At 39.6% G+C, this 20,124-nt stretch overlaps 1 protein-coding gene across 1 annotated transcript; it reads right to left on the reverse strand.

Annotated features, from left to right (window-relative positions):
- Nucleotides 1-4,517: 4,517 nt before the first annotated feature.
- atp6ap1a (ATPase H+ transporting accessory protein 1a) lies at nucleotides 4,518-19,711 on the reverse strand. The gene is made up of 11 exons (XM_055013088.1): nucleotides 19,546-19,711; nucleotides 18,720-18,846; nucleotides 18,066-18,140; nucleotides 17,791-17,984; nucleotides 16,745-16,785; nucleotides 16,567-16,652; nucleotides 16,328-16,477; nucleotides 15,331-15,488; nucleotides 9,846-9,896; nucleotides 8,161-8,398; nucleotides 4,518-6,708 (listed from the first exon to the last, which is right to left on the reverse strand). Exons 1-11 carry the CDS (start codon nucleotides 19,683-19,685, stop codon nucleotides 6,499-6,501), a joined length of 1,470 nt encoding a protein of 489 aa, XP_054869063.1. The 5' UTR covers nucleotides 19,686-19,711; the 3' UTR covers nucleotides 4,518-6,498.
- Nucleotides 19,712-20,124: the final 413 nt, after the last annotated feature.

Here is a 20,124-nt window from a genome sequence, read left to right on the forward strand (position 1 = left end):
TTGATTAGAATTTATTATTATTTTTACTATTATTAAAACTTTTCAGACGTTAAAAAAACTATTTATGTATTTAAAGGTACAAATCTGAACCCTTACTCATCAATTTTCTTGATTTTTAAAAATTATTATTCTTTATATTTTTTCATGTTTTATTAAAACTTTTCAACAATAATTTTAAACAATAATTGTGGGAGGTTGAATTTTTTCAGATATTTTATGAATATTTAGGGACATTTTTTTCAATTTAAAGGTATTTAAATGTTCATTTTCCTGAAATGTTTTTTTTTCCATCACAGCCTCTATTTTGTTGTTTGTCTAACATTTAATATCTGAATGTTTTCTTTTTTTCAGACTATTTTAATAAAGTCTGAATTTACAAGAAAACATTTGAAAAAAGTTCCATCACAGACTAATTTTAGAAATATGTAAGTCTAAAACGTTGGTAATCACTGTTGGAGAAAACATAATGTTTATGTGATTTAATGAACTGATTTCCCTGTAAACAAGCAGAGCAGCTTCTTTTAGTCCTGATTTCAGTCGTCGTCACTGAATTTATTCTGAATCTGAGATAAAAACTGATTTGTGAAGCCAAGAAATCGGCTGTTTGCTCAGAGCAACGTTTCAGGTAAAACTCACCTGAAGTCACCTGACGAGATGCAGCCGACGTCCGTCTGCTTCACAGGCAGGAAACAAATCAGGAAATCTGGCCTCCGACCTGAAATAGTTATTATTTCCAAGTTTATGCTGAAATATTTAACATTTCTGGGGCTGAAAATACAGAATAAAAGATTGAAAAGAGTGAAAAATAAATAAATTTTAAAAAATGACACTAAAAGAAGCAACATGGCCAAACATGCAGAACTTACTCTGCAGGACTGAACTGAGGGTCGTTCCAGGAATGGAGGACATTTAACGTCCCACCCATCAAATTTCTAAAAATCCACGTACAAAATACTGAAACATGCAGTGGTTGTGTAAATGTACTGTCCTAAGACCAAATCTAAAAAAAAAACTAGGAGAAAAGAATGTTTGAAATTTTTTTTAAAAACACCAAATAAGTCTCCATTTTGTTCCAATGCTGAAGGTTAACACTTTTCTGTTTACAACATAATTCCATTTGTATTCTTTTATAGTTTTGATGTCTTCAGTATTAATCTACAATGTAGAAAATAGTTCATTAAAAGCACTGAATGAGAAGGTGTGTGCAAACTTTTGACTGGTGGTGTGTGTAACACGTCAAGACGCAAAAAAAAGTCTATGGCAACCAATACCCAAAATACAGCAGGAAGTCGGCCATTTTGAATTGTGTCATTATTTTTGACAATTTTGGACCAATTTTTGCACATTTTCAAAAGCTGCAAACTCAAACAGTGTAAGAGCTGAAATTTGTCCAGGATGAACTCCAGGCATGGGTGATCAAAAGTTACCAAAATGCTCCACAACAGTTTGAGGGCGTGGCCATGGCGGCCAGTGGAATTTCTACAATTCGCCATGAAACAGGAAGTGCTGTCTAACTAGCCTGCAAATGCTCCAATCTGCCTGAAACATTACATGTGTGATCAGAGTCCAGCCCTCATCACATCCATAGGCTGAAATACACGCTCAGTTGCAGCGCCACCTGGTGGACATGCGTGGATTTGCCAACCAGCAAGGATGCGAGGACCAATTCAAAGCTGCTTGCAGCTTTAATTTTGTTAATTTTTTTCTTCAATGTTTTGAATCAGACTTTTGAAGGCCTAAAAATACTCAAAAATGCATGAAACTTTGCACACATCGGGACCGGCAAAAAATTGGATATTTCAGGAGAAATTCTTCGATGTGAGCCGAAATGGCTCAATAGCGCTACCTGGAAAATTTCAAACATTTACTACAGCCACTACGTGTCACCTACAGCTATGAAATTTGGTCGACATCCACTACTAGTCAAAAGTTTGGACACACCTTCTCATTCAATGGTTTTTATTTAATTATTTTCTACATTGTAGATTAATACTGAAGACATCAAAACTATAAAAGAACACATGTGGAATTATGTTGTAAACAAAACAATGTTTACCTTCTGTATTAATGTTATGATTGATTGTGTAGTGTTAACTCATATTAATCTACATCCACAGCTGTAACGGGAGAAGGTCCTGTTCCATCACAGCCAGCAACTGGGTGTTTGGAGACCCATGTTGGGGAACCTATAAGTACCTGGAAGTCACTTACACTTGTAACGGTAGGCAGCTTCACACGACTCAAATGTTCTCAGTTTAGAAAACATTATCCTGCAGGTCAATAACTTCATCTAAAGCTGATATCTGACTTGCTCTTTTTCAGCTCTGTGACTGGATAAAAGCCTAAAGTCGAAACATCACAGCGTATTGTCTGAGCTCTGGATGAAATATATACTGAAGCAGTAATCAGCAAAATAACAATAATTCAAATGCTAAATAAATGACCAAAAGTATCTGGACAGCTCAAACTAGATCAGGCTGGTCAACTGTCCACATACATTTGGCCACATACTTACCGCAAGTTCAAGAATCCCGTTCCTTCCTGATTGAATGTTTTTATTAGCTTTTTTCTATTTTATTTCATCGTATTCTGCTGTAACAGTGTCTTCATTATGCTAATAAATACATATACCTGGCATCAACATGGTGGAGTCCAGGCTGTGTTCTTGTTAATACCGCTGTAGTTTTATTATCACTTATTTAACACTCTTACTCAAACAAGTAAAAAAGAAAGTATTTGCTGCTTTAGAACTACATGAAAACAAATCCACCGGGTGTTCAGCAGTGCATGAGGACTCCTGTATTCACTCTTACAGCAGAACATTTGGAGAGTTTTGTTCGTAGTTCAGACATTTTAGACTTTTTAGGGTCAATTCAGACAAATTCTCGGTCATTTTGAACACATTTTGCTGGTTTTTGGATGAGTTCTGAGTCTTTTCTGAACAAACTAAGTTGTTTTGATTAGTTTTGGACAAATTATGAGTCAGTTTAAAGACATTTTCCTTGATTTTGGAAAGTTTCAAGTCATTTCAGACACATTGTCAGTGTTTTTTAAATTCATTTTAATAATTTTGGATGAAAGATAAGATGGACACCATTTACCAGACCATGACGACCTCAAGACCTTGAGGTCATCCATGAGGTCTGAGTCATTTTGGAGACATTTGAGTTCCATTAACATCAATAATTCCAGTAATCCACTGGATGTTCAGTTCCTCAGATGCTGGCAGTGCATGAAGACTCTTGTGTTCGCTCTTACAGCAGGACATTTCATTTTGGAATTTTTAGGTCAATTAGGACAAATTTTGGATGAGTTTTGAGATATTTTAGACAGATCCTAAGTAATTTTGAACATTTTTTGCAAAATTTTGGATGGAGTCTCTGTAATAATTTCACTGCTTACTACAGTGATTTTGAAGATTTTGAATCTTTTTATGGTAATTTTGCTTCTTACAAATGTGATACTTTTGCCTCTTGTGGTGATTTCTAATCTTTTGGTAGGGTTTTTTGTCTCTTATGGTCATTTTGAATCATTTTGTGTTAATTTTTCCTCTTATTGTGGTGATTTGGATTTATTTTGTGCTAATTTTAAGTCTTAATGCAGAGGTTTTGAATCTTTTTGGAGTAATCTTGGTTCTTCTTGTCGTGATTTTAAATCCCAAGAGACAATAAAAGTGGACTTTCACCAAATGGGACCTTTAAAAGGCTGTACTCAGTGAACCTCTGCTAATTTTTGGATAACTGGGAGTTGGGATGGAAGGAACTAGGAAAACTATGGGTTTGTCCCTTTATATACAGGGCGTCCTTGACTTAGGTCGGAGTTCCATTTCTACGGATCAACGCAAGTCCATTTTCCCTCTAAGTCACAACTCCTGCGAAAATGTAAACACCGCCATTCCGTGCATCATGATATCGATCAGTTCTTCATAAAAATCATGAATACCAACGACTTCCATGCATGTATGAGTCACTTTACAGGAAGATAACAGAATATGTTGCACAGTTTTTACAACTTAGGCCAAGCAACCGGCAGATGTTCATTGGTGTTTCACCCTGTTCTGAGCATTTTATTTTATCTAATTTCACTTCCATGGAGACGGCTTTCTTTTTCTTCAAAGTATCAGAAGAGTCTGACTTACGCTTGGGAGCCGTAATGAAGGGCAAAAAGTTAGTGAATGTAGCACAATCCAAGGTGGAGTACAACTGGACAATGGAAACAAAGCTGTCTTATAGCGCCGCGTGACGACGTATTCATCCACTCCACTCGCCAACAAGTTCTACGTAACCAGTTCTGATGTAAAGACCAAATGCCGTAGGTCGATGACGTCGCAAACCGAGGACCCCCGTATACAGTTTCTAAGTAAGATCTTTATCCATCCCAGAAGTCTCTGTCATGGTGCCCGTTGCTAGCTAAACCCCCACAGTGCTCTCTGTCACTTAGCAATCCGCCACTTTGAACTCCCCAAATCTTCCATTCTTCCACATGGCTCTGAACAAACCTGGATTACCTGAACAGACTCTGGATCTTCAGATGTTTTATTGGGTCACAGCAGCAGCACGACACAGGACCACACATCAATGGTATCCACTACAAGTCATGACAACAAAATAAATTAACAAACAGAAAAGTAAAGTTCACATTGAGCGTTCTTCAGTGCACGTCAGTCATAAGAGCTCCACTTGAGGAATAAATACGATATTCATGTTTTCAAAAAAACAAAACAAACTTGCAGTCATGTTTGGATAACGAAGGTTAACTGGACTAGATCGAATGTGATGGATTTACCTGTGGTCCATAAACCAGTTGTGTTCCCTTCATTCAACAGCTACATCTCAACTATCTACTCAGAGACACAGACAAAATGTAAACGTATTAAATTACAGCAGTTTCACCAATAAATAGCATCTCATAATTCATTTCACTTTTCACAAGATATATTCGTCCCTGTTTGTGTTGCTGTACGCCTCCCTTTTATGTTACATAAGCCTGAAAACTGACTGCAGTTAGCTTTTTATCGGTTAGCGTTATTTTAACAACTCATTTAGAATATCTGACGATCTTCTGAAGGGATTTCCAAATCGTACTGCAAAATAAAGTCATTTCAGGTGATTTTATTTGTGAGAAATTTCAGATTGAAGTATTTATTAATCTGCCAGTACCTCAATCTGATTCATTTTCGTTTGTTTGTCATCACATTTTTGGCCAGGGATGCAAATTTTGAATAATTTTCATTTTAGAGACATCTGAGTTCCATCAACATCAATAATTCCAGTGATCCACTGGGTGTTCAGTTCCTGATGCTGGCAGTGCATGAAGACTCTCGTGTTCACTCTTACAGCAGATCATTTGGTGAGTTTTGCTCGTGGTTCAGACATTTTAGACTTTTTGGGTCAAGTTGGACAACTTCTGAGTCATTTTGGACAAACTTTGCTAGTTTTTGGATCAGTCTTTTCTGGACAAACTAAGATGTTTTGATTAGTTTTGGACAAATTATGAAAATTTCGAACACATTTTCATTGATTTTGAATAAGTTTTGAGTCATTTACTCGAAAAATTTTTGTTTGTCTGTTGTCACAATTTGTGGCCTGGGATGTAAATTTTGAATAACTTTCCCATTAAATCATCTGCAGCCTTATCAACCGATGATCAATAACGCAAACTGAGCAAAGAGAACATGACTTCAAACACATGAGTTCTGGTCGGAGGTCATTAATCGCCGCATACGTCTTTGTCATAATGCTCGTTGCTAGCTAAACCACTGCATTTTCCATATTTAAAATACTGATTCTGGCCTTGGTTTGACTTTGTAATGTTTAGTGAAGGATTTTACATGTCCCAAAACAGTGATAGTGATGATTAAATGACCTTTTGTCCACCATATTTTTATGTCAGATGTCGCTCAGGTATAAACTTAACACAGTTCACATTGGTTTTGTGCCTTTTTTAGTCAATAGACACAAGATTTGGGCTTCAAAGGCGACTCTATTCTCTCTCAGTTTGTCGCAAACTCATGAACTCTGGTTGGAGGTTATTAAGCATCCCAGAAGCCTTTGTCATGGTGCCCGTTGTTAACTAAACTACCACAATGCTCTCTGCTTTCCAACATGAACTGTAGTCTGAGTGACTCCTCCTCTGGTCTCTACAGGATTAAACAGGAAGAGGCTCCATCTGGTGGAACAACCAGGAACTACAGCTGACCTATGATACATTTAAACACTGTTTTTTTTTTTAAACTTTTACGCTACACTATTTTACAGTTTTGATGTCCAAACTAAAAATCAGTACTAAAAGCCTCGACTGAGTGAAACCTGTCCGATACTTTAGAGTCTTTGGAAACACCTTCAGAACAGCTGAACGCTAACAGAGAAGAGGTTCAGTTCCAGGATTGGAAAGTATAAACAGACATCTATCCCTTATCTAATTAGTGCGATGCCCAACCACAGATGGACAGGAAGTGGGACGTGACGGGTGGAGGGAGTGGAAGTGTCGTGGGAAGCGTTACTCTGTCTGGGGGACGGAGATGGCCGGGCCTTTGGGGTCGTCGAAGCGGTCCATGGTGCGGAGCTGCATGATCATGTGGAGGCCGTAGGTCAGGACCAGGACCATGAGGAGGCTGGTCATCAGGCCCATCCAGATACCCGGAGAGAAGAAGCCGGCGCAGTCGCTGGCATACGAGAAGTCGCCGCCGCTCACGTTGAAGCCCTGGATCTGTGGGGAACCAAAGAAGAACGGGTCAGTTTTTAACAAACGTTCTATTCAACGTCTGATCCATCCATTTAGACACGGTTAGGAGACTTTAAACTATTTTATTAACTGATAATTGGGGACGTTGTCAACGATCCATGATTTTGAATCTTTCTGTCAAGTTTTTCGATCTTCTGTCACAATTTTGCTTCTTACAGAAGTGATTTGCATCTTTTCGTAGTATTTTTCTGTCTTATTCTGGTGATGTTGAATCTTTTTGTGGTAATTTTGAAACTTTTTGTGAAAATTTTGAATCTTTTTGTGGTCATTTTTGTCTCTTATTTTAGTGATTTTGAATCCTTTGTGATAATTTTGAATCCTTCTCATGCAATTTCAGATCTTTTTGTGGTGATTTTTCCTCTTACTGTAATAATTTCATATCTGTTCTTGATAAATTTAGCACTTTTTGTGGCAATCTTGAGTCTTTATGGTGATTTTGAATTACTTGTAAAAATTTTGCCTCATTTTGTAGTGATGTTGAATATGTTTTCTGGCAATTCCACATCTTTTTGTGGTGATTTTCAATCTTTTATTAGTGTTTTTCAATCTTTGTGAAGATTTGGCATCTTTTTGTAGTAATATTGGAGTTTATTATAATGATTTTGAATCTTTTTGTGGTGATTTTGAGTCTTTTTGTGTTGATTTTAAATCTATTATTCTGGTGATTTTGAATCCTTTTGCTGTGATTTTCAATCTCTTGTGGTGATTTTCAACCTTTCTGTGGTCATTTTGATTGTTTTGGGGCAATTTTGAATCCTTTAATGGTGATTTTGAATCTTTTTGTGGTAATTTTGAATCTTTTTCTGGTGATTTAAATCTTTTTGAGTAAATTTTGAATCTTTTACCTGTAATTCTGACTGTGGTAATTTTGATTCTTTTATTGGTGATTTTGAATCTTTTTTGTGGTGATTTTGTCTCTTGTGGTGATTTTGTCTCTTTGTGGTGATTTTGTCTCTTTTTGTGGTGATTTTGAATCTTTTTGAGATGATTTTGAATCTTTGTGATGATTTGAATCTTTGTGGTGATTTTGACTCTTTTTGTTGTAATTTTGACTCTGTGGTAATTTTGATTATTTTATTGGTGATTTTGAATCTTTTTGTGGTTATTTTGACTCTGTGGTAATTTTGATTATTTTATTGGTGATTTTGAATCTTTTTGTGGTTATTTTGACTCTGTGGTAATTTTGATTCTTGTATTTGTGATTTTCAGTCTGTTTTGGTGATTTTGAATCTTTTTTGCTCATTCGGAGTCTTTTTGCAGATTTTGATTCTTTTAGCTGTAGTTTTGCCTCGTTTTGTGGTCATTTTGAATCTTATTCTAGTGATTTCTAATTCCTTTGTGATGATTGTTTGTTGGTTTTCAGAAGAAATATTTTTTGACTTCCTTACAGCGGTGCTTATAGATGCTCAGTCTCACCTGGAAGTCTTTGAAGGAAACCCTCCACTGGATGGCCGGATCTTTGGACGACTCGGGGGTGAGCAGCGGCCAACGGAAGCTGGTGACGGACTCGCAGCGGTAGGAATACTCAGCGGGAGCGTAGATGTTCCTGCTGCCATTAAACATGGCCTTGACGCCGTCGTACTCCAGCTGCACGGTGTCCAGCGTGAACCAGCGACGGGCCGACACCTTGTAGTAACGCTGGCTCATAGCAAACCTGAAAACACACAGAGAGAGAGGCTTTAAATAAAAAGGTCTGAAAGCTGCATTCCTCTGTAAGCCACCAGGGGGCGACTCCTCCGGTCTGACTGAATAGAAGTCAATGAGAAAACGAGCCGACGTTTTACTTCATCTGTTCCCTCGGTGAATGTTTTCCTCTTCAGTTTCTGCTCTCAATCTCTTGTTTTAAGTCTCCTTTAATACAATGTGGTGTTAATTTACTAAATTATGGTCCAATGTAGAGGAAAATAGACGATAAAGCAGGAGATGTTTCAGTCTGATCCACCCTTCATTAATTATGTCCAGGTACAAATGCTATGTCAACTCAAGATTTTGAAGCCTTTTGTGGTCCTTTCACTTCTCTTGTTGGTGATTTTGCCTCTTATTGTAGTAACTTTGAATGTTTTTGTGGTGACCTTTCTTCTTATTGTAGAGATTTTTAATGTTCTCATGGTGATATGAAATCTTTCAGTGGTAATTTTTAATCTTTTTCTGGTCATTTTTCCTCTTATTGCAGTGATTTTCAGTACTTTTGTGTTTATTTTGAATGCTTTTATGTTCATTTGGAATCTTGTTGTGGTATTTTTTTCTCTTTTTGTTGTGATTTTAAATCTTTTTGTAGTGATTCTGAAACTTCTTGTGGTGATTTTGAACCCCTTTGTGGTCATTTCAAATCTTTTATTGGTGATTGTGCCACTTATTGTCATGATTTTGAATCTCTCTCTCATCATTTTGCCTGTTACTGCCGTGATTTTCAGTACTTTTGTGTTTATTTGGAATGTTTTTATGTTTATTTGGAATCTTTTTGTGGTTATTTTGAAAATTACTGTGGCAAATTTGCCTCTTGTTGTGGTAATTTTGAATGTTTCTGTGGTAATCCCGTCTTCTGTTGTAGTGATTTTTAATCTTTCAGTGGTAATTTTGCCGCTTATTGTCGTGAGTTTCTGTATTTTAATGTTTATTTTGAATCCTTTTGTGGTGAATTTGCCTCTTGTGGTATATTTGAATGCTTCTGTGGTAATTTGGCCTCTTATTTTTGTGATTTTCAAAGTTTTTGTGGTGATAATTATTGTTTTTACATTTATTTTCAATCTTCTCACAGTGATATTGAATCTTTACTGGTAGCTTTAAAGTTTGTGGTGTTTTTGCCTCTTATTGTGGCCATGTGGCAATATTTAATGTTCCCTTGGTAATTTTGCCCCCTATTGTGGTGACTTTGATGCTTTGTGTAGTGATTTTGAATCAATTATTGGTAATTTTGAATCTTTTTGTGTTGATTTTCAATCTTTTGTGGTGATTTTGAGTGTTTTTTGGTACATTTTGCCTCTTATTGTACTGATCTTGAATGTTATTCTACTGAGCTGTGATTGGTGTGTGTGTGTGTGTGTGCGTGTGTGTGTGTGTGCGTGTGTATGTGTGTGCATGCGTGCGTGCGTGCGACTTACACCACTTTGAAGCTTTTGTGTCCGAGGACTTTCTCATAGTTCAGAACCAGCCTGCAAACAAACCAAACGTGAAATAAGACACAGAAAAAAATACATCAAATTTAATACAAAAGTTGATTAAAAGTTTCACATAAAATGCAGGAAAATCAAGTTACTTTTCAAATTTTACTTTGATAAACACCAAGAACATGTTCAATGTGAAAAAACATCTGTATGTAGTTCATTTTTTGGAAAATTTTTTTGACATCAGCTTGTGTTGAGGATCTGTAGCTCCTCAGCATCAGTTACCATGGAGATCTAGCTACTCAGCATCAGTTACCATGGAGATGTAGCTCCTCAGCATCAATTACCATGGAGATCAAGCTCCTCAGCATCAGTTACCATGGAGATCTAGCTCCTCAGCATCAACTACCATGGAGATCTAGCTCCTCAGCATCAGTTACCATGGAAATCAAGCTCCTCAGCATCAGTTACCATGGAGATCAAGCTCCTCAGCATCAGTTACCATGGAGATCAAGCTCCTCAGCATCAGTTACCATGGAGATCAAGCTCCTCAGCATCAGTTATGTCGAATGGGGCCTAGTTTGAGATCCCAGAAACAACCACGGTTAAGAGGTAATAAAAGTCCTAAGCACATTCATCAAAACAGCAGACCAATAAAGATCTATCTGAAGAAACCACATAATGTAACCAAGTGATTATGCTTAAGCAGAGCAGTGATTTTTGTAACCTGATGCATATTTTTGAAATAATGAAGTGTCTGAATAAGATAGATGTGAATGATTTATGAAATGATTTGTTCATGATTGAAATATTAAATGTGAAGCATGTTGTGTGATCAGGCAAATGCAGTGATTTAAAGGAATGATTATGTGTGACAAGTACTGTGTCTGAAAAGAGGAAGATGATTTTAAACTGCGCACTTACTAGAAAAGAGGAACTAGAGTGTTACCAAATGTTGAGCAATGCTTAGCCTCTACAGGACAGTGATTTTGACTCACAGAATGTTGTTCCAAATATGGTAAATCCTTGTGATGGTTAATAAGTGCAATGATCTCATGCAGGATGCAGTCCCAAGTATGGGCAATGGAAATCATGTGTAATCCTTCTGAAATGTAATGTAATCAGAGTATATTCACTGAGTGTGTATTGGGAATGTGACAATGAATCAGCCATGACTAGGCAACTGAGCCCTCAGACACTGGGTGTGTATTGAGAGATAACTGTATAAAAAGGGGAGACAGAGACAAAGTATTGGGAGTTCTCTGAGTTGTCGGAGACGTCGGGGTCGTAGATGGGCTTAACACTGGGTTAAGCCTGCCAGAGTTCTTTGAGGATATCGCTGGAAGAAAAGTTCTCCGGACTTTGTTCAAGAAAAGAAGACCAAACTCTGCTGATGAAGAAAAGTTCCAGTCGGTCTACAGAGTCACTAAGAAGAGAAGAAAGAAGAACAGCTGCTGAACCAAGAAGAGGAAGACGGTAGAGGAGACGGCAGCTGGAGGCTGCTCTCAACCCAGAGAGACGGGAGAGTCGGGGACTTTCCACCACCGTTCATCTGCCCAGGTCATCGGGGCTTCCTCACCACTGTTCCAGCTCCTGCTTCTAAAGACATCTGCAAGACCAAGATTGGCTTTTTTGGGACTTTTTCTGCTCCCCCTGCCGAGGAAGAACAATTTTTGGACTGAAAGAGACTTTGTACGGGGTTTCCAGATCCACTACTGAGTTCGTCCAGACGCAGGTTAGACATCGGGCGTGGCAGCTAAGGCCAAGCTGCCCGTCCTCTCTGTCTCCCAAATTATACTGATTAGAGACGATTCTTAGAAAGGCTCAGTTTTAATGATTATTAGTGTAATTGATCTGTTTTAATTATATTTGTTACTGCCTAATCAAGAACTGATGCTATGCCCTTGCTGAATTTATTCAATAAAACACTATATTGCATTTAAAGAGAAGATTAATGTATTTTTTATAATTCATATGCTTCGCATGCCAGTAAAAAGTTAAGTCTATTGTGTGCATTAAAACTAAGAGGTTCCTAAAGGTTGCTTTAGTCCTAATAGTAATTTCAAAATCTTACCCTTGAGGTTTTCTGTTCCTGACCTCTAAAACTAACCTAGGAATATCACCAAGTGCAAACAGAAATAAGAGGAAAGCTGTCGTTAACAGACGTGACTGATAGGTTGCTTGGTTACTTAGGCTACTTAGCTGGGCTGCATATCAGAGTAAGAAGGGTAAAGCGTTTGGAAGTAGACAGTAAGAACCTAGGCGAGTATTCCTCGACACCAGCTTAATCGTTCTGCTGAATCCTGTTAGACAAACCACTAACAGGCAGATAGAATCTAACCCTAAGAAACGGAGAGCTGGTCCTGATTTACCCTTAGCAGGTTAAAGAAGGCAGATCTGACGACAGTTACCATGGAGATCTAGCTACTCAGCATCAGTTACCTTGGAGATCAAGCTCCTCAGCATCAGTTACCATGGAGATGTAGCTCCTCAACATCAGTTACCATGGAGATCAAGCTCCTCAGCATCAGTTACCATGGAGATGTAGCTCCTCAACATCAGTTACCATGGAGATCTAGCTCCTCAGCATCAGTTACCATGGAGATCAAGCTCCTCAGCATCAGTTACCATGGAGATCTAGCTCCTCAGCATCAGTTACCATGGAGATCAAGCTCCTCAGCATCAGTTACCATGGAGATGTAGCTCCTCAGCATCAGTTACCATGGAGATCTAGCTCCTCAGCATCAGTTACCATGGAGATCAAGCTCCTCAGCATCAGTTACCATGGAGATCTAGCTCCTCAGCATCAGTTACCATGGAGATCTAGCTCCTCAGCATCAGTTACCATGGAGATCTAGCAAGTTAAAGGAGAGCCACCTTCATGATACTGGAAACTCTAACTGGGCTCAACATACCAGCTGACCCACTGATCCAACATCGTAATTCAGACATCTGGAGTTAAGCTGAAGGTAGCTGCATGTGGAACCTGAAGGTAGCTGCAGGTAGAAGCTGAAGGTAGCTGCAGGTAGAAGCTGAAGGTAGCTGCAGGTAGAAGCTGAAGGTAGCTGCAGGTAGAAGCTGAAGGTAGCTGCAGGTAGAAGCTGAAGGTAGCTGCATGTGGAACCTGAAGGTAGCTGCAGGTAGAAGCTGAAGGTAGCTGCATGTGGAACCTGAAGGCAGCTGTAGGTAGAAGCTGAAGGTAGCTGCAGGTAGAAGCTGAAGGTAGCTGCAGGTAGAAGCTGAAGGTAGCTGCAGGTAGAAGCTGAAGGTAGCTGCAGGTAGAAGCTGAAGGTAGCTGCAGGTAGAAGCTGAAGGTAGCTGCAGGTAGAAGCTGAAGGCAGCTGAAGGTAGAAGCTGAAGGTAGCTGCATGTGGAACCTGAAGGTAGCTGCAGGTAGAAGCTGAAGGTAGCTGCATGTGGAACCTGAAGGCAGCTGTAGGTAGAAGCTGAAGGTAGCTGCATGTGGAACCTGAAGGCAGCTGTAGGTAGAAGCTGAAGGTAGCTGCATGTGGAACCTGAAGGCAGCTGTAGGTAGAAGCTGAAGGTAGCTGCAGGTAGAAGCTGAAGGCAGCTGAAGGTAGAAGCTGAAGGTAGCTACAGGTAGAAGCTGAAGGTAGCTGCAGGTAGAAGCTGAAGGTAGCTGCAGGTAGAAGCTGAAGGTAGCTGCAGGTAGAAGCTGAAGGCAGCTGAAGGTAGAAGCTGAAGGTAGCTGCATGTGGAACCTGAAGGTAGCTGCAGGTAGAAGCTGAAGGTAGCTGCATGTGGAACCTGAAGGCAGCTGTAGGTAGAAGCTGAAGGTAGCTGCATGTGGAACCTGAAGGCAGCTGTAGGTAGAAGCTGAAGGTAGCTGCATGTGGAACCTGAAGGCAGCTGTAGGTAGAAGCTGAAGGTAGCTGCAGGTAGAAGCTGAAGGCAGCTGAAGGTAGAAGCTGAAGGTAGCTGCATGTGGAACCTGAAGGTAGCTGCAGGTAGAAGCTGAAGGTAGCTGCATGTGGAACCTGAAGGTAGCTGCAGGTAGAAGCTGAAGGTAGCTACAGGTAGAAGCTGAAGGTAGCTGCAGGTAGAAGCTGAAGGTAGCTGCAGGTAGAAGCTGAAGGTAGCTGCATGTGGAACCTGAAGGTAGCTGCAGGTAGAAGCTGAAGGTAGCTGCAGGTAGAAGCTGAAGGTAGCTGCATGTGGAACCTGAAGGCAGCTGTAGGTAGAAGCTGAAGGTAGCTGCAGGTAGAAGCTGAAGGCAGCTGAAGGTAGAAGCTGAAGGTAGCTACAGGTAGAAGCTGAAGGTAGCTGCAGGTAGAAGCTGAAGGTAGCTGCAGGTAGAAGCTGAAGGTAGCTGCATGTGGAACCTGAAGGCAGCTGTAGGTAGAAGCTGAAGGTAGCTGCATGTGGAACCTGAAGGCAGCTGTAGGTAGAAGCTGAAGGTAGCTGCATGTGGAACCTGAAGGCAGCTGTAGGTAGAAGCTGAAGGTAGCTGCATGTGGAACCTGAAGGCAGCTGTAGGTAGAAGCTGAAGGCAGCTGAAGGTAGAAGCTGAAGGTAGCTACAGGTAGAAGCTGAAGGTAGCTGCAGGTAGAAGCTGAAGGTAGCTGCAGGTAGAAGCTGAAGGTAGCTGCAGGTAGAAGCTGAAGGCAGCTGAAGGTAGAAGCTGAAGGTAGCTGCATGTGGAACCTGAAGGTAGCTGCAGGTAGAAGCTGAAGGTAGCTGCATGTGGAACCTGAAGGCAGCTGTAGGTAGAAGCTGAAGGTAGCTGCATGTGGAACCTGAAGGCAGCTGTAGGTAGAAGCTGAAGGTAGCTGCATGTGGAACCTGAAGGCAGCTGTAGGTAGAAGCTGAAGGTAGCTGCAGGTAGAAGCTGAAGGCAGCTGAAGGTAGAAGCTGAAGGTAGCTGCAGGTAGAAGCTGAAGGCAGCTGCAGGTAGAAGCTGAAGGTAGCTGCAGGTAGAAGCTGAAGGCAGCTGAAGGTAGAAGCTGAAGGTAGCTGCAGGTAGAAGCTGAAGGCAGCTGAAGGTAGAAGCTGAAGGTAGCTGCAGGTAGAAGCTGAAGGCAGCTACAGGTAGAAGCTGAAGGTAGCTGCAGGTAGAAGCTGAAGGCAGCTGCAGGTAGAAGCTGAAGGTAGCTGCAGGTAGAAGCTGAAGGTAGCTGCAGGTAGAAGCTGAAGGTAGCTGAAGGTAGAAGCTGAAGGTAGCTGCAGGTAGAAGCTGAAGGTAGCTGCATGTGGAACCTGAAGGCAGCTGCAGGTAGAAGCTGAAGGTAGCTGCATGTGGAACCTGAAGGCAGCTGTAGGTAGAAGCTGAAGGTAGCTGCATGTGGAACCTGAAGGCAGCTGTAGGTAGAAGCTGAAGGTAGCTGCATGTGGAACCTGAAGGCAGCTGTAGGTAGAAGCTGAAGGTAGGTGCAGGTAGAAGCTGAAGGCAGCTGAAGGTAGAAGCTGAAGGTAGCTACAGGTAGAAGCTGAAGGTAGGTGCAGGTAGAAGCTTAAATCTCACCTGGCTCTGGTTTTGTCACACTCCGATCCGTCCAGCTTGACGGTGGCCGAGTCTCCGAAGGTGGACGAGGTCAGATCGTGTTCTTCCCACTCGCGGTTCCTCAGGATGCTGACGGATAAACTTCTGGCCCACAGCAGGATGCAGGAGCTGTCATCCTTCTGCAGGAAACATTCAATATAGAAGAAATAGATAAATTATCACACCACCTGACAAAGAAACCAGAAAACACTCAGACTTTAGAAATCTGTCAAAAAAAAAAAAAAACTCCTTTCAGACCTAATAATATTTACTGTGGTGAAAAATGAACCTGCAGTGAAGAAAAATGTCCAGAAACGTGCTGCTGTTCCAAGGATTAACTTCACATTTAATGGAGATAGTTCTGGATCATCAGGAGGTAATGGACTTCTTTCGGCTCTTTGCACCTTTTAGTGTCATTTATTAATCTTTTATTATATTTTTTTGCATCTTTTAGTGTCACCTTTTCATCTCTTAGTGTAATTTTTGCATCTTTTTGTGTAATTTTGTATCTTTTTTGCATCTTTTAGTGTCATTTTTGCATAGATTGATTATGTTCATTTTATCGCTTTCTAATATTTGATTGGCAATTCTTTTATTCAACAAAGTTAGTAAATCATGTCGAAACATGTCAGCAAGGTAAAACAATCACCTTTACTAGCCACTTTTGCATCTTATTGAGCAATTTTTGCATCTGTGTCATTTTTGTACCTTTTTGTGTCATTTTTGCAACTTTTAGTATAATTTTTGCAACTTTTGGGTAACTTCTTGCATCTTTTAGTGCTATTTCTTGTGTTCTGCACTCTGTTAAGTCTGCACAGTAGACATTTCTTCATTTTCTCTCCTTCATGTTGTTCTGTTTCCACAGAGCTGCAGGATTTTAGATTGAAAAATGAACCACGGTGATGAAAAATGAGACAGGAGCAGTGGAATTAGGAGGTTTAAGCTAATAAAAAACAATGGAAAAGCGTCAGAAAGTCACCTTGAACTCTACCGGAGCGTAGACTTTGGTCTTCTCCATCATCTTTCGCTGCCTCTCTCGCTCCCTCTCTCTCTCCCTGTATCCTCCTCTGGCCTGAAGCAGAGATCGACCTCCTCCCAGACCGGCCTCCATGGAGAGAGACGCCGCCTCCTGGACGCAGAAAACAAAGAGTCTGAGAGAAACGCAGCAGAAAGCGGCAGAAATCCCCGACAGATGAACTGTGTGGAGTTCAGACTGACCCTGGAGGGCCGCAGGGCCGTGTAGATGGCCGTATAAGGAACCGCCTGAGTCTTCATGATGCTCAACACCTGACCGATCACCTCGTCTACACAAACAAACACGTCAGTACACACCACCACAGAAACACTTTGAACTTTTGAACTTGGAATCATGAGATTTACTGAGAGGCAGACTCACCGTTTCCACTGAGAACCTCTTTAGCAGACATCAGATCAGCCCTGAAAAAAAGAAAAAGACAAAAACAGCACAATTACAATCACAAACAGTGAGAAAATAAGTCAGAATGGATTTCAGTTTAGAAATTTAAAATGGACCTAACTGGGGTATTTGAGGATATTTTCCCCACAAAAAAATCTGCAATTTGTTCTACTTTAGAGTGAATTTTGACACAAAATTTAGGAAAAAGTGAGAACAACTGAAAAGGTCTGAAATCTTTGATTAACAGCACTAATGACAGAAGTTTAAAAAAAAAAAAAAAACACTTTGAGTTAAAAAGTTCATATTATGACATTAAAAGTTGAAATGACAAAGTAATAAAAATAAACTAAAAGTTGAAATTTTGAGACAAATTTAGAAATTTCAAAATTAAAAGGTAAAAATACAAAATTAAAATTTGAAATTAGGAGATTAAAAGCACGAAAAAATAAAATTCAGAAATTGTGATGCAAAAAGCAAAAAAATAACAAAAACATGACATTAAAATTTGAACTGATGAGATAAATGAACCAAAAAAAACAAAAACAAAGAAAGAGTTGGAAATCTGAGATAAATTTAGACATTTCAAAATTAAAAGCTGAAATTATTAGCTTCAAAATTTACAAAAAATAAAATTAAGTCAGAAAGTTTGAGGTAAAAATGCAAAAAAAAAAAAATAAATAGGAAATTAAAAGTTGAAATGAGATAAAGTTAAAAAAAGTAAATGTGAAATAAATGTAGAAATTTCATTAATTAAAAGGTAAAACTATAAAATTAAAATTTGAAATTAGGAGACTATAAAGTACAAAAAATATAATTAATTTAGAAATTTTTAGCTAAAAAGTAAAAAAAAAAAAAAAAAACTGAAAAGATATTTAAAGATGTATAAAAATATGCCTTAACACTAGAAAATGCATCTTAAAATACGTCTCAGTGACTCTTATGACCGTCTAGTTCCTGGTTCCTAGCCCCGCCCCCTTCAGGAAGAAGACTCCCTCTGATTCAGGCGGTCCTGGCGCTGTACCGACCCGATGCCGTAGGGCAGCCTGAACACCAGCAGGGCCGGAGACGAGGCGTTGAGCCTGAGCTGGCTCAGCGTCTCGGGGTCCATGTACAGGGGGGACGTCTCCAGCTGGTCCTGGAGCTGACCAATCACAGCGTTGGAGGCGGGCCAGGACACGGCAGGTAACACCAGGGGGGAGGACGAGGAGGTGAGAGCTCCCTGAGACAGAAACACACCTGAGGTCAGATGAAAACCTGCAGAACAACAGATACAGGAGGTTTAACGGTGGACGGACGTTACCTCCAGGTTTGGAAAGACGCTGTCCTGCTTGTTCCCAAAAGCTCCTCCATACATGGTGAAGTCCTCGATGCTCATCTGAGGAAAACCACAAGAAAACACGTCGATAAATAAAAAAATAAACACATTTATCTATTTAAAGTTACCACTGACTGTTTAAAATAATTTTTCTGTGGTTTTTTAATGTGGTTTTCCAGTCACAGAGATTTTTTAATCCCCGAGAGGCAATGTTTTTCATCTGTACATCATGAAACTGGTTCAAGGAGCAAATATCAGCAAATACAATCAAGGACTCATCAGGACTCAGAAAAACAGAAATTATAAGTACTTTTTTTTTCAAACAAAAGTGAACTGAATTTAACATTTGTTTCACCTTTGTTTTTTGTTTTTGGACAAATTTTGAGTCATCTTGGGAACTTTACATTACTTTATAGTGACACTAGGAATTTCAAATTATTTAGTAAATTACAATAAATAACCAAATAAATGTTTATTTTTTCCAATTTCTGTCGTTCTGTGTCGTACTGCCAGAAGACATCTGAGTTCTTTCTCCTTCTTCATTCTGGGTCCTCAGAGCTGCAGAACCGTAGATTAAAAATGAACCACATACAGGAAAAATGAGAAAGTGTGTGTTTGTTGTGTTTGTTTCTTGTGCACCTTGTCCTGCAGGAACAGCACCACGTTTCTGGGACCGACATCCAGAGCTTTCTCCAGGTAAGACGCCAGCTGCTGCTGCCCCACGATGTGACCCGCTGTGGGGGGAAACTGTCGAGGAGCAGCGGCTCTGGTGGAGGAAGCAGCGTTTAGACAGAGATAGAAATGTGTGTAGAAATACTCTGTGGCTACGTCTAGTTCTGCATTAAGAATAGCTCCAGACAAGTGGACTAAAAGTGACAAAATTCAGAGCAGAAGTGAAGCATAACTATAGTTTTTTGCTGTGTAAAAATGCAAAAAAAACATTTTAAGGAAGCAGCTTTTCAAAGCCGTAAAATTACCGCATATATATATATATATATATATATATATATATATATATACATACATATATATACACACACATATGTATATATATATGTGTGTGTGTGTATATATATATATATATATATATATATATATATATATATATATATATATATATACATATATATATAAACAGAGCTGTCGTATTTCTGCTTCAGTGGGTTTTCCTCCAGGGTTAAATGTTAAATGTTAGCATCTGAGCTACACAGCTCCTCCTGTAGGCGGACGACAGGTGTAACTGCACCTGTCCTTCATTAGGGTTATTAAATGTTGTCATGCTGTTAATTTAACAACGTATTTTACTAATTAAAGAGCCTAAATCAAACATTATTCCAGCTGATGTTGGTTTATAATCTGTCACTGAACCGCTGCAGCGTCTTTAACCCGCTAACCGTTAGCTACAGACCAACCGCAGAACCGCCTCCAGGAGCGGATTAAAGGGTACATTCTGAACATTTCTCACCCCTCGCTGGTCCACAGGATCAGAGGAACCTGCTCGTCGCAGCTCCCGGAGGTCAAGACGCTCAAGAAGCTGAATAAACCGAGAAAAACGGCCGAAGCCGCGGAGATGCTGCGGAGCTGTGGACACTCTAAAGACGCCATCTTTACCCTCTGTAGTCTGACAGCTGGTGACGTAGGGACGTCCAGCGGGATGACGTCATGACGCATGAAGAAGACGCTCTGCAGAGAAGAGACTTTATCTTCGTCTTTTACCATCATTTATGCGTCTTTGTCCCATTTTTGCTTCTTTTCGTGTAATATATGCATCTTTTCATGTAGCTTTGCATTTTTTCTTTGCGTCATTTATGCATCTTTTTGTGACATTGTTGCATCTTTTAGTGTAATTTTTGTATCTTTTAGTGACATTTTTGCATCTTTTCGTGACATTTTTCGTTTTTTTAATGTCATTTTTGCATGTTGTGTAATTTTTCCATCTTTTCATGACATTTATGCACCTTCTCGTATCATTTATGCATCTTAGTGTCATTTTTGCATTTTTTATGTCATTTATGCATCTTTTCATGACATTTTTGCATCTTTT

This window comes from Amphiprion ocellaris, chromosome 8, assembly GCF_022539595.1.
Source record: "Amphiprion ocellaris isolate individual 3 ecotype Okinawa chromosome 8, ASM2253959v1, whole genome shotgun sequence".
NCBI classification, from domain to species: Eukaryota; Metazoa; Chordata; class Actinopteri; family Pomacentridae; genus Amphiprion; species Amphiprion ocellaris.

Coding starts and splice junctions, on each gene's coding strand:
- atp6ap1a (XM_055013088.1), bottom strand. CDS start 19,685: ATGGCGTCTTTAGAGTGTCCACAGCTCCGCAGCATCTCCGCGGCTTCG. Junction 18,847..19,545: donor ATCCTGTGGACCAGCGAGGG/GTGAGAAATGTT, acceptor TTCCTCCACCAG/AGCCGCTGCTCCTCGACAGT. Junction 16,478..16,566: donor CGGCCCTGCGGCCCTCCAGG/GTCAGTCTGAAC, acceptor TTCTGCGTCCAG/GAGGCGGCGTCTCTCTCCAT.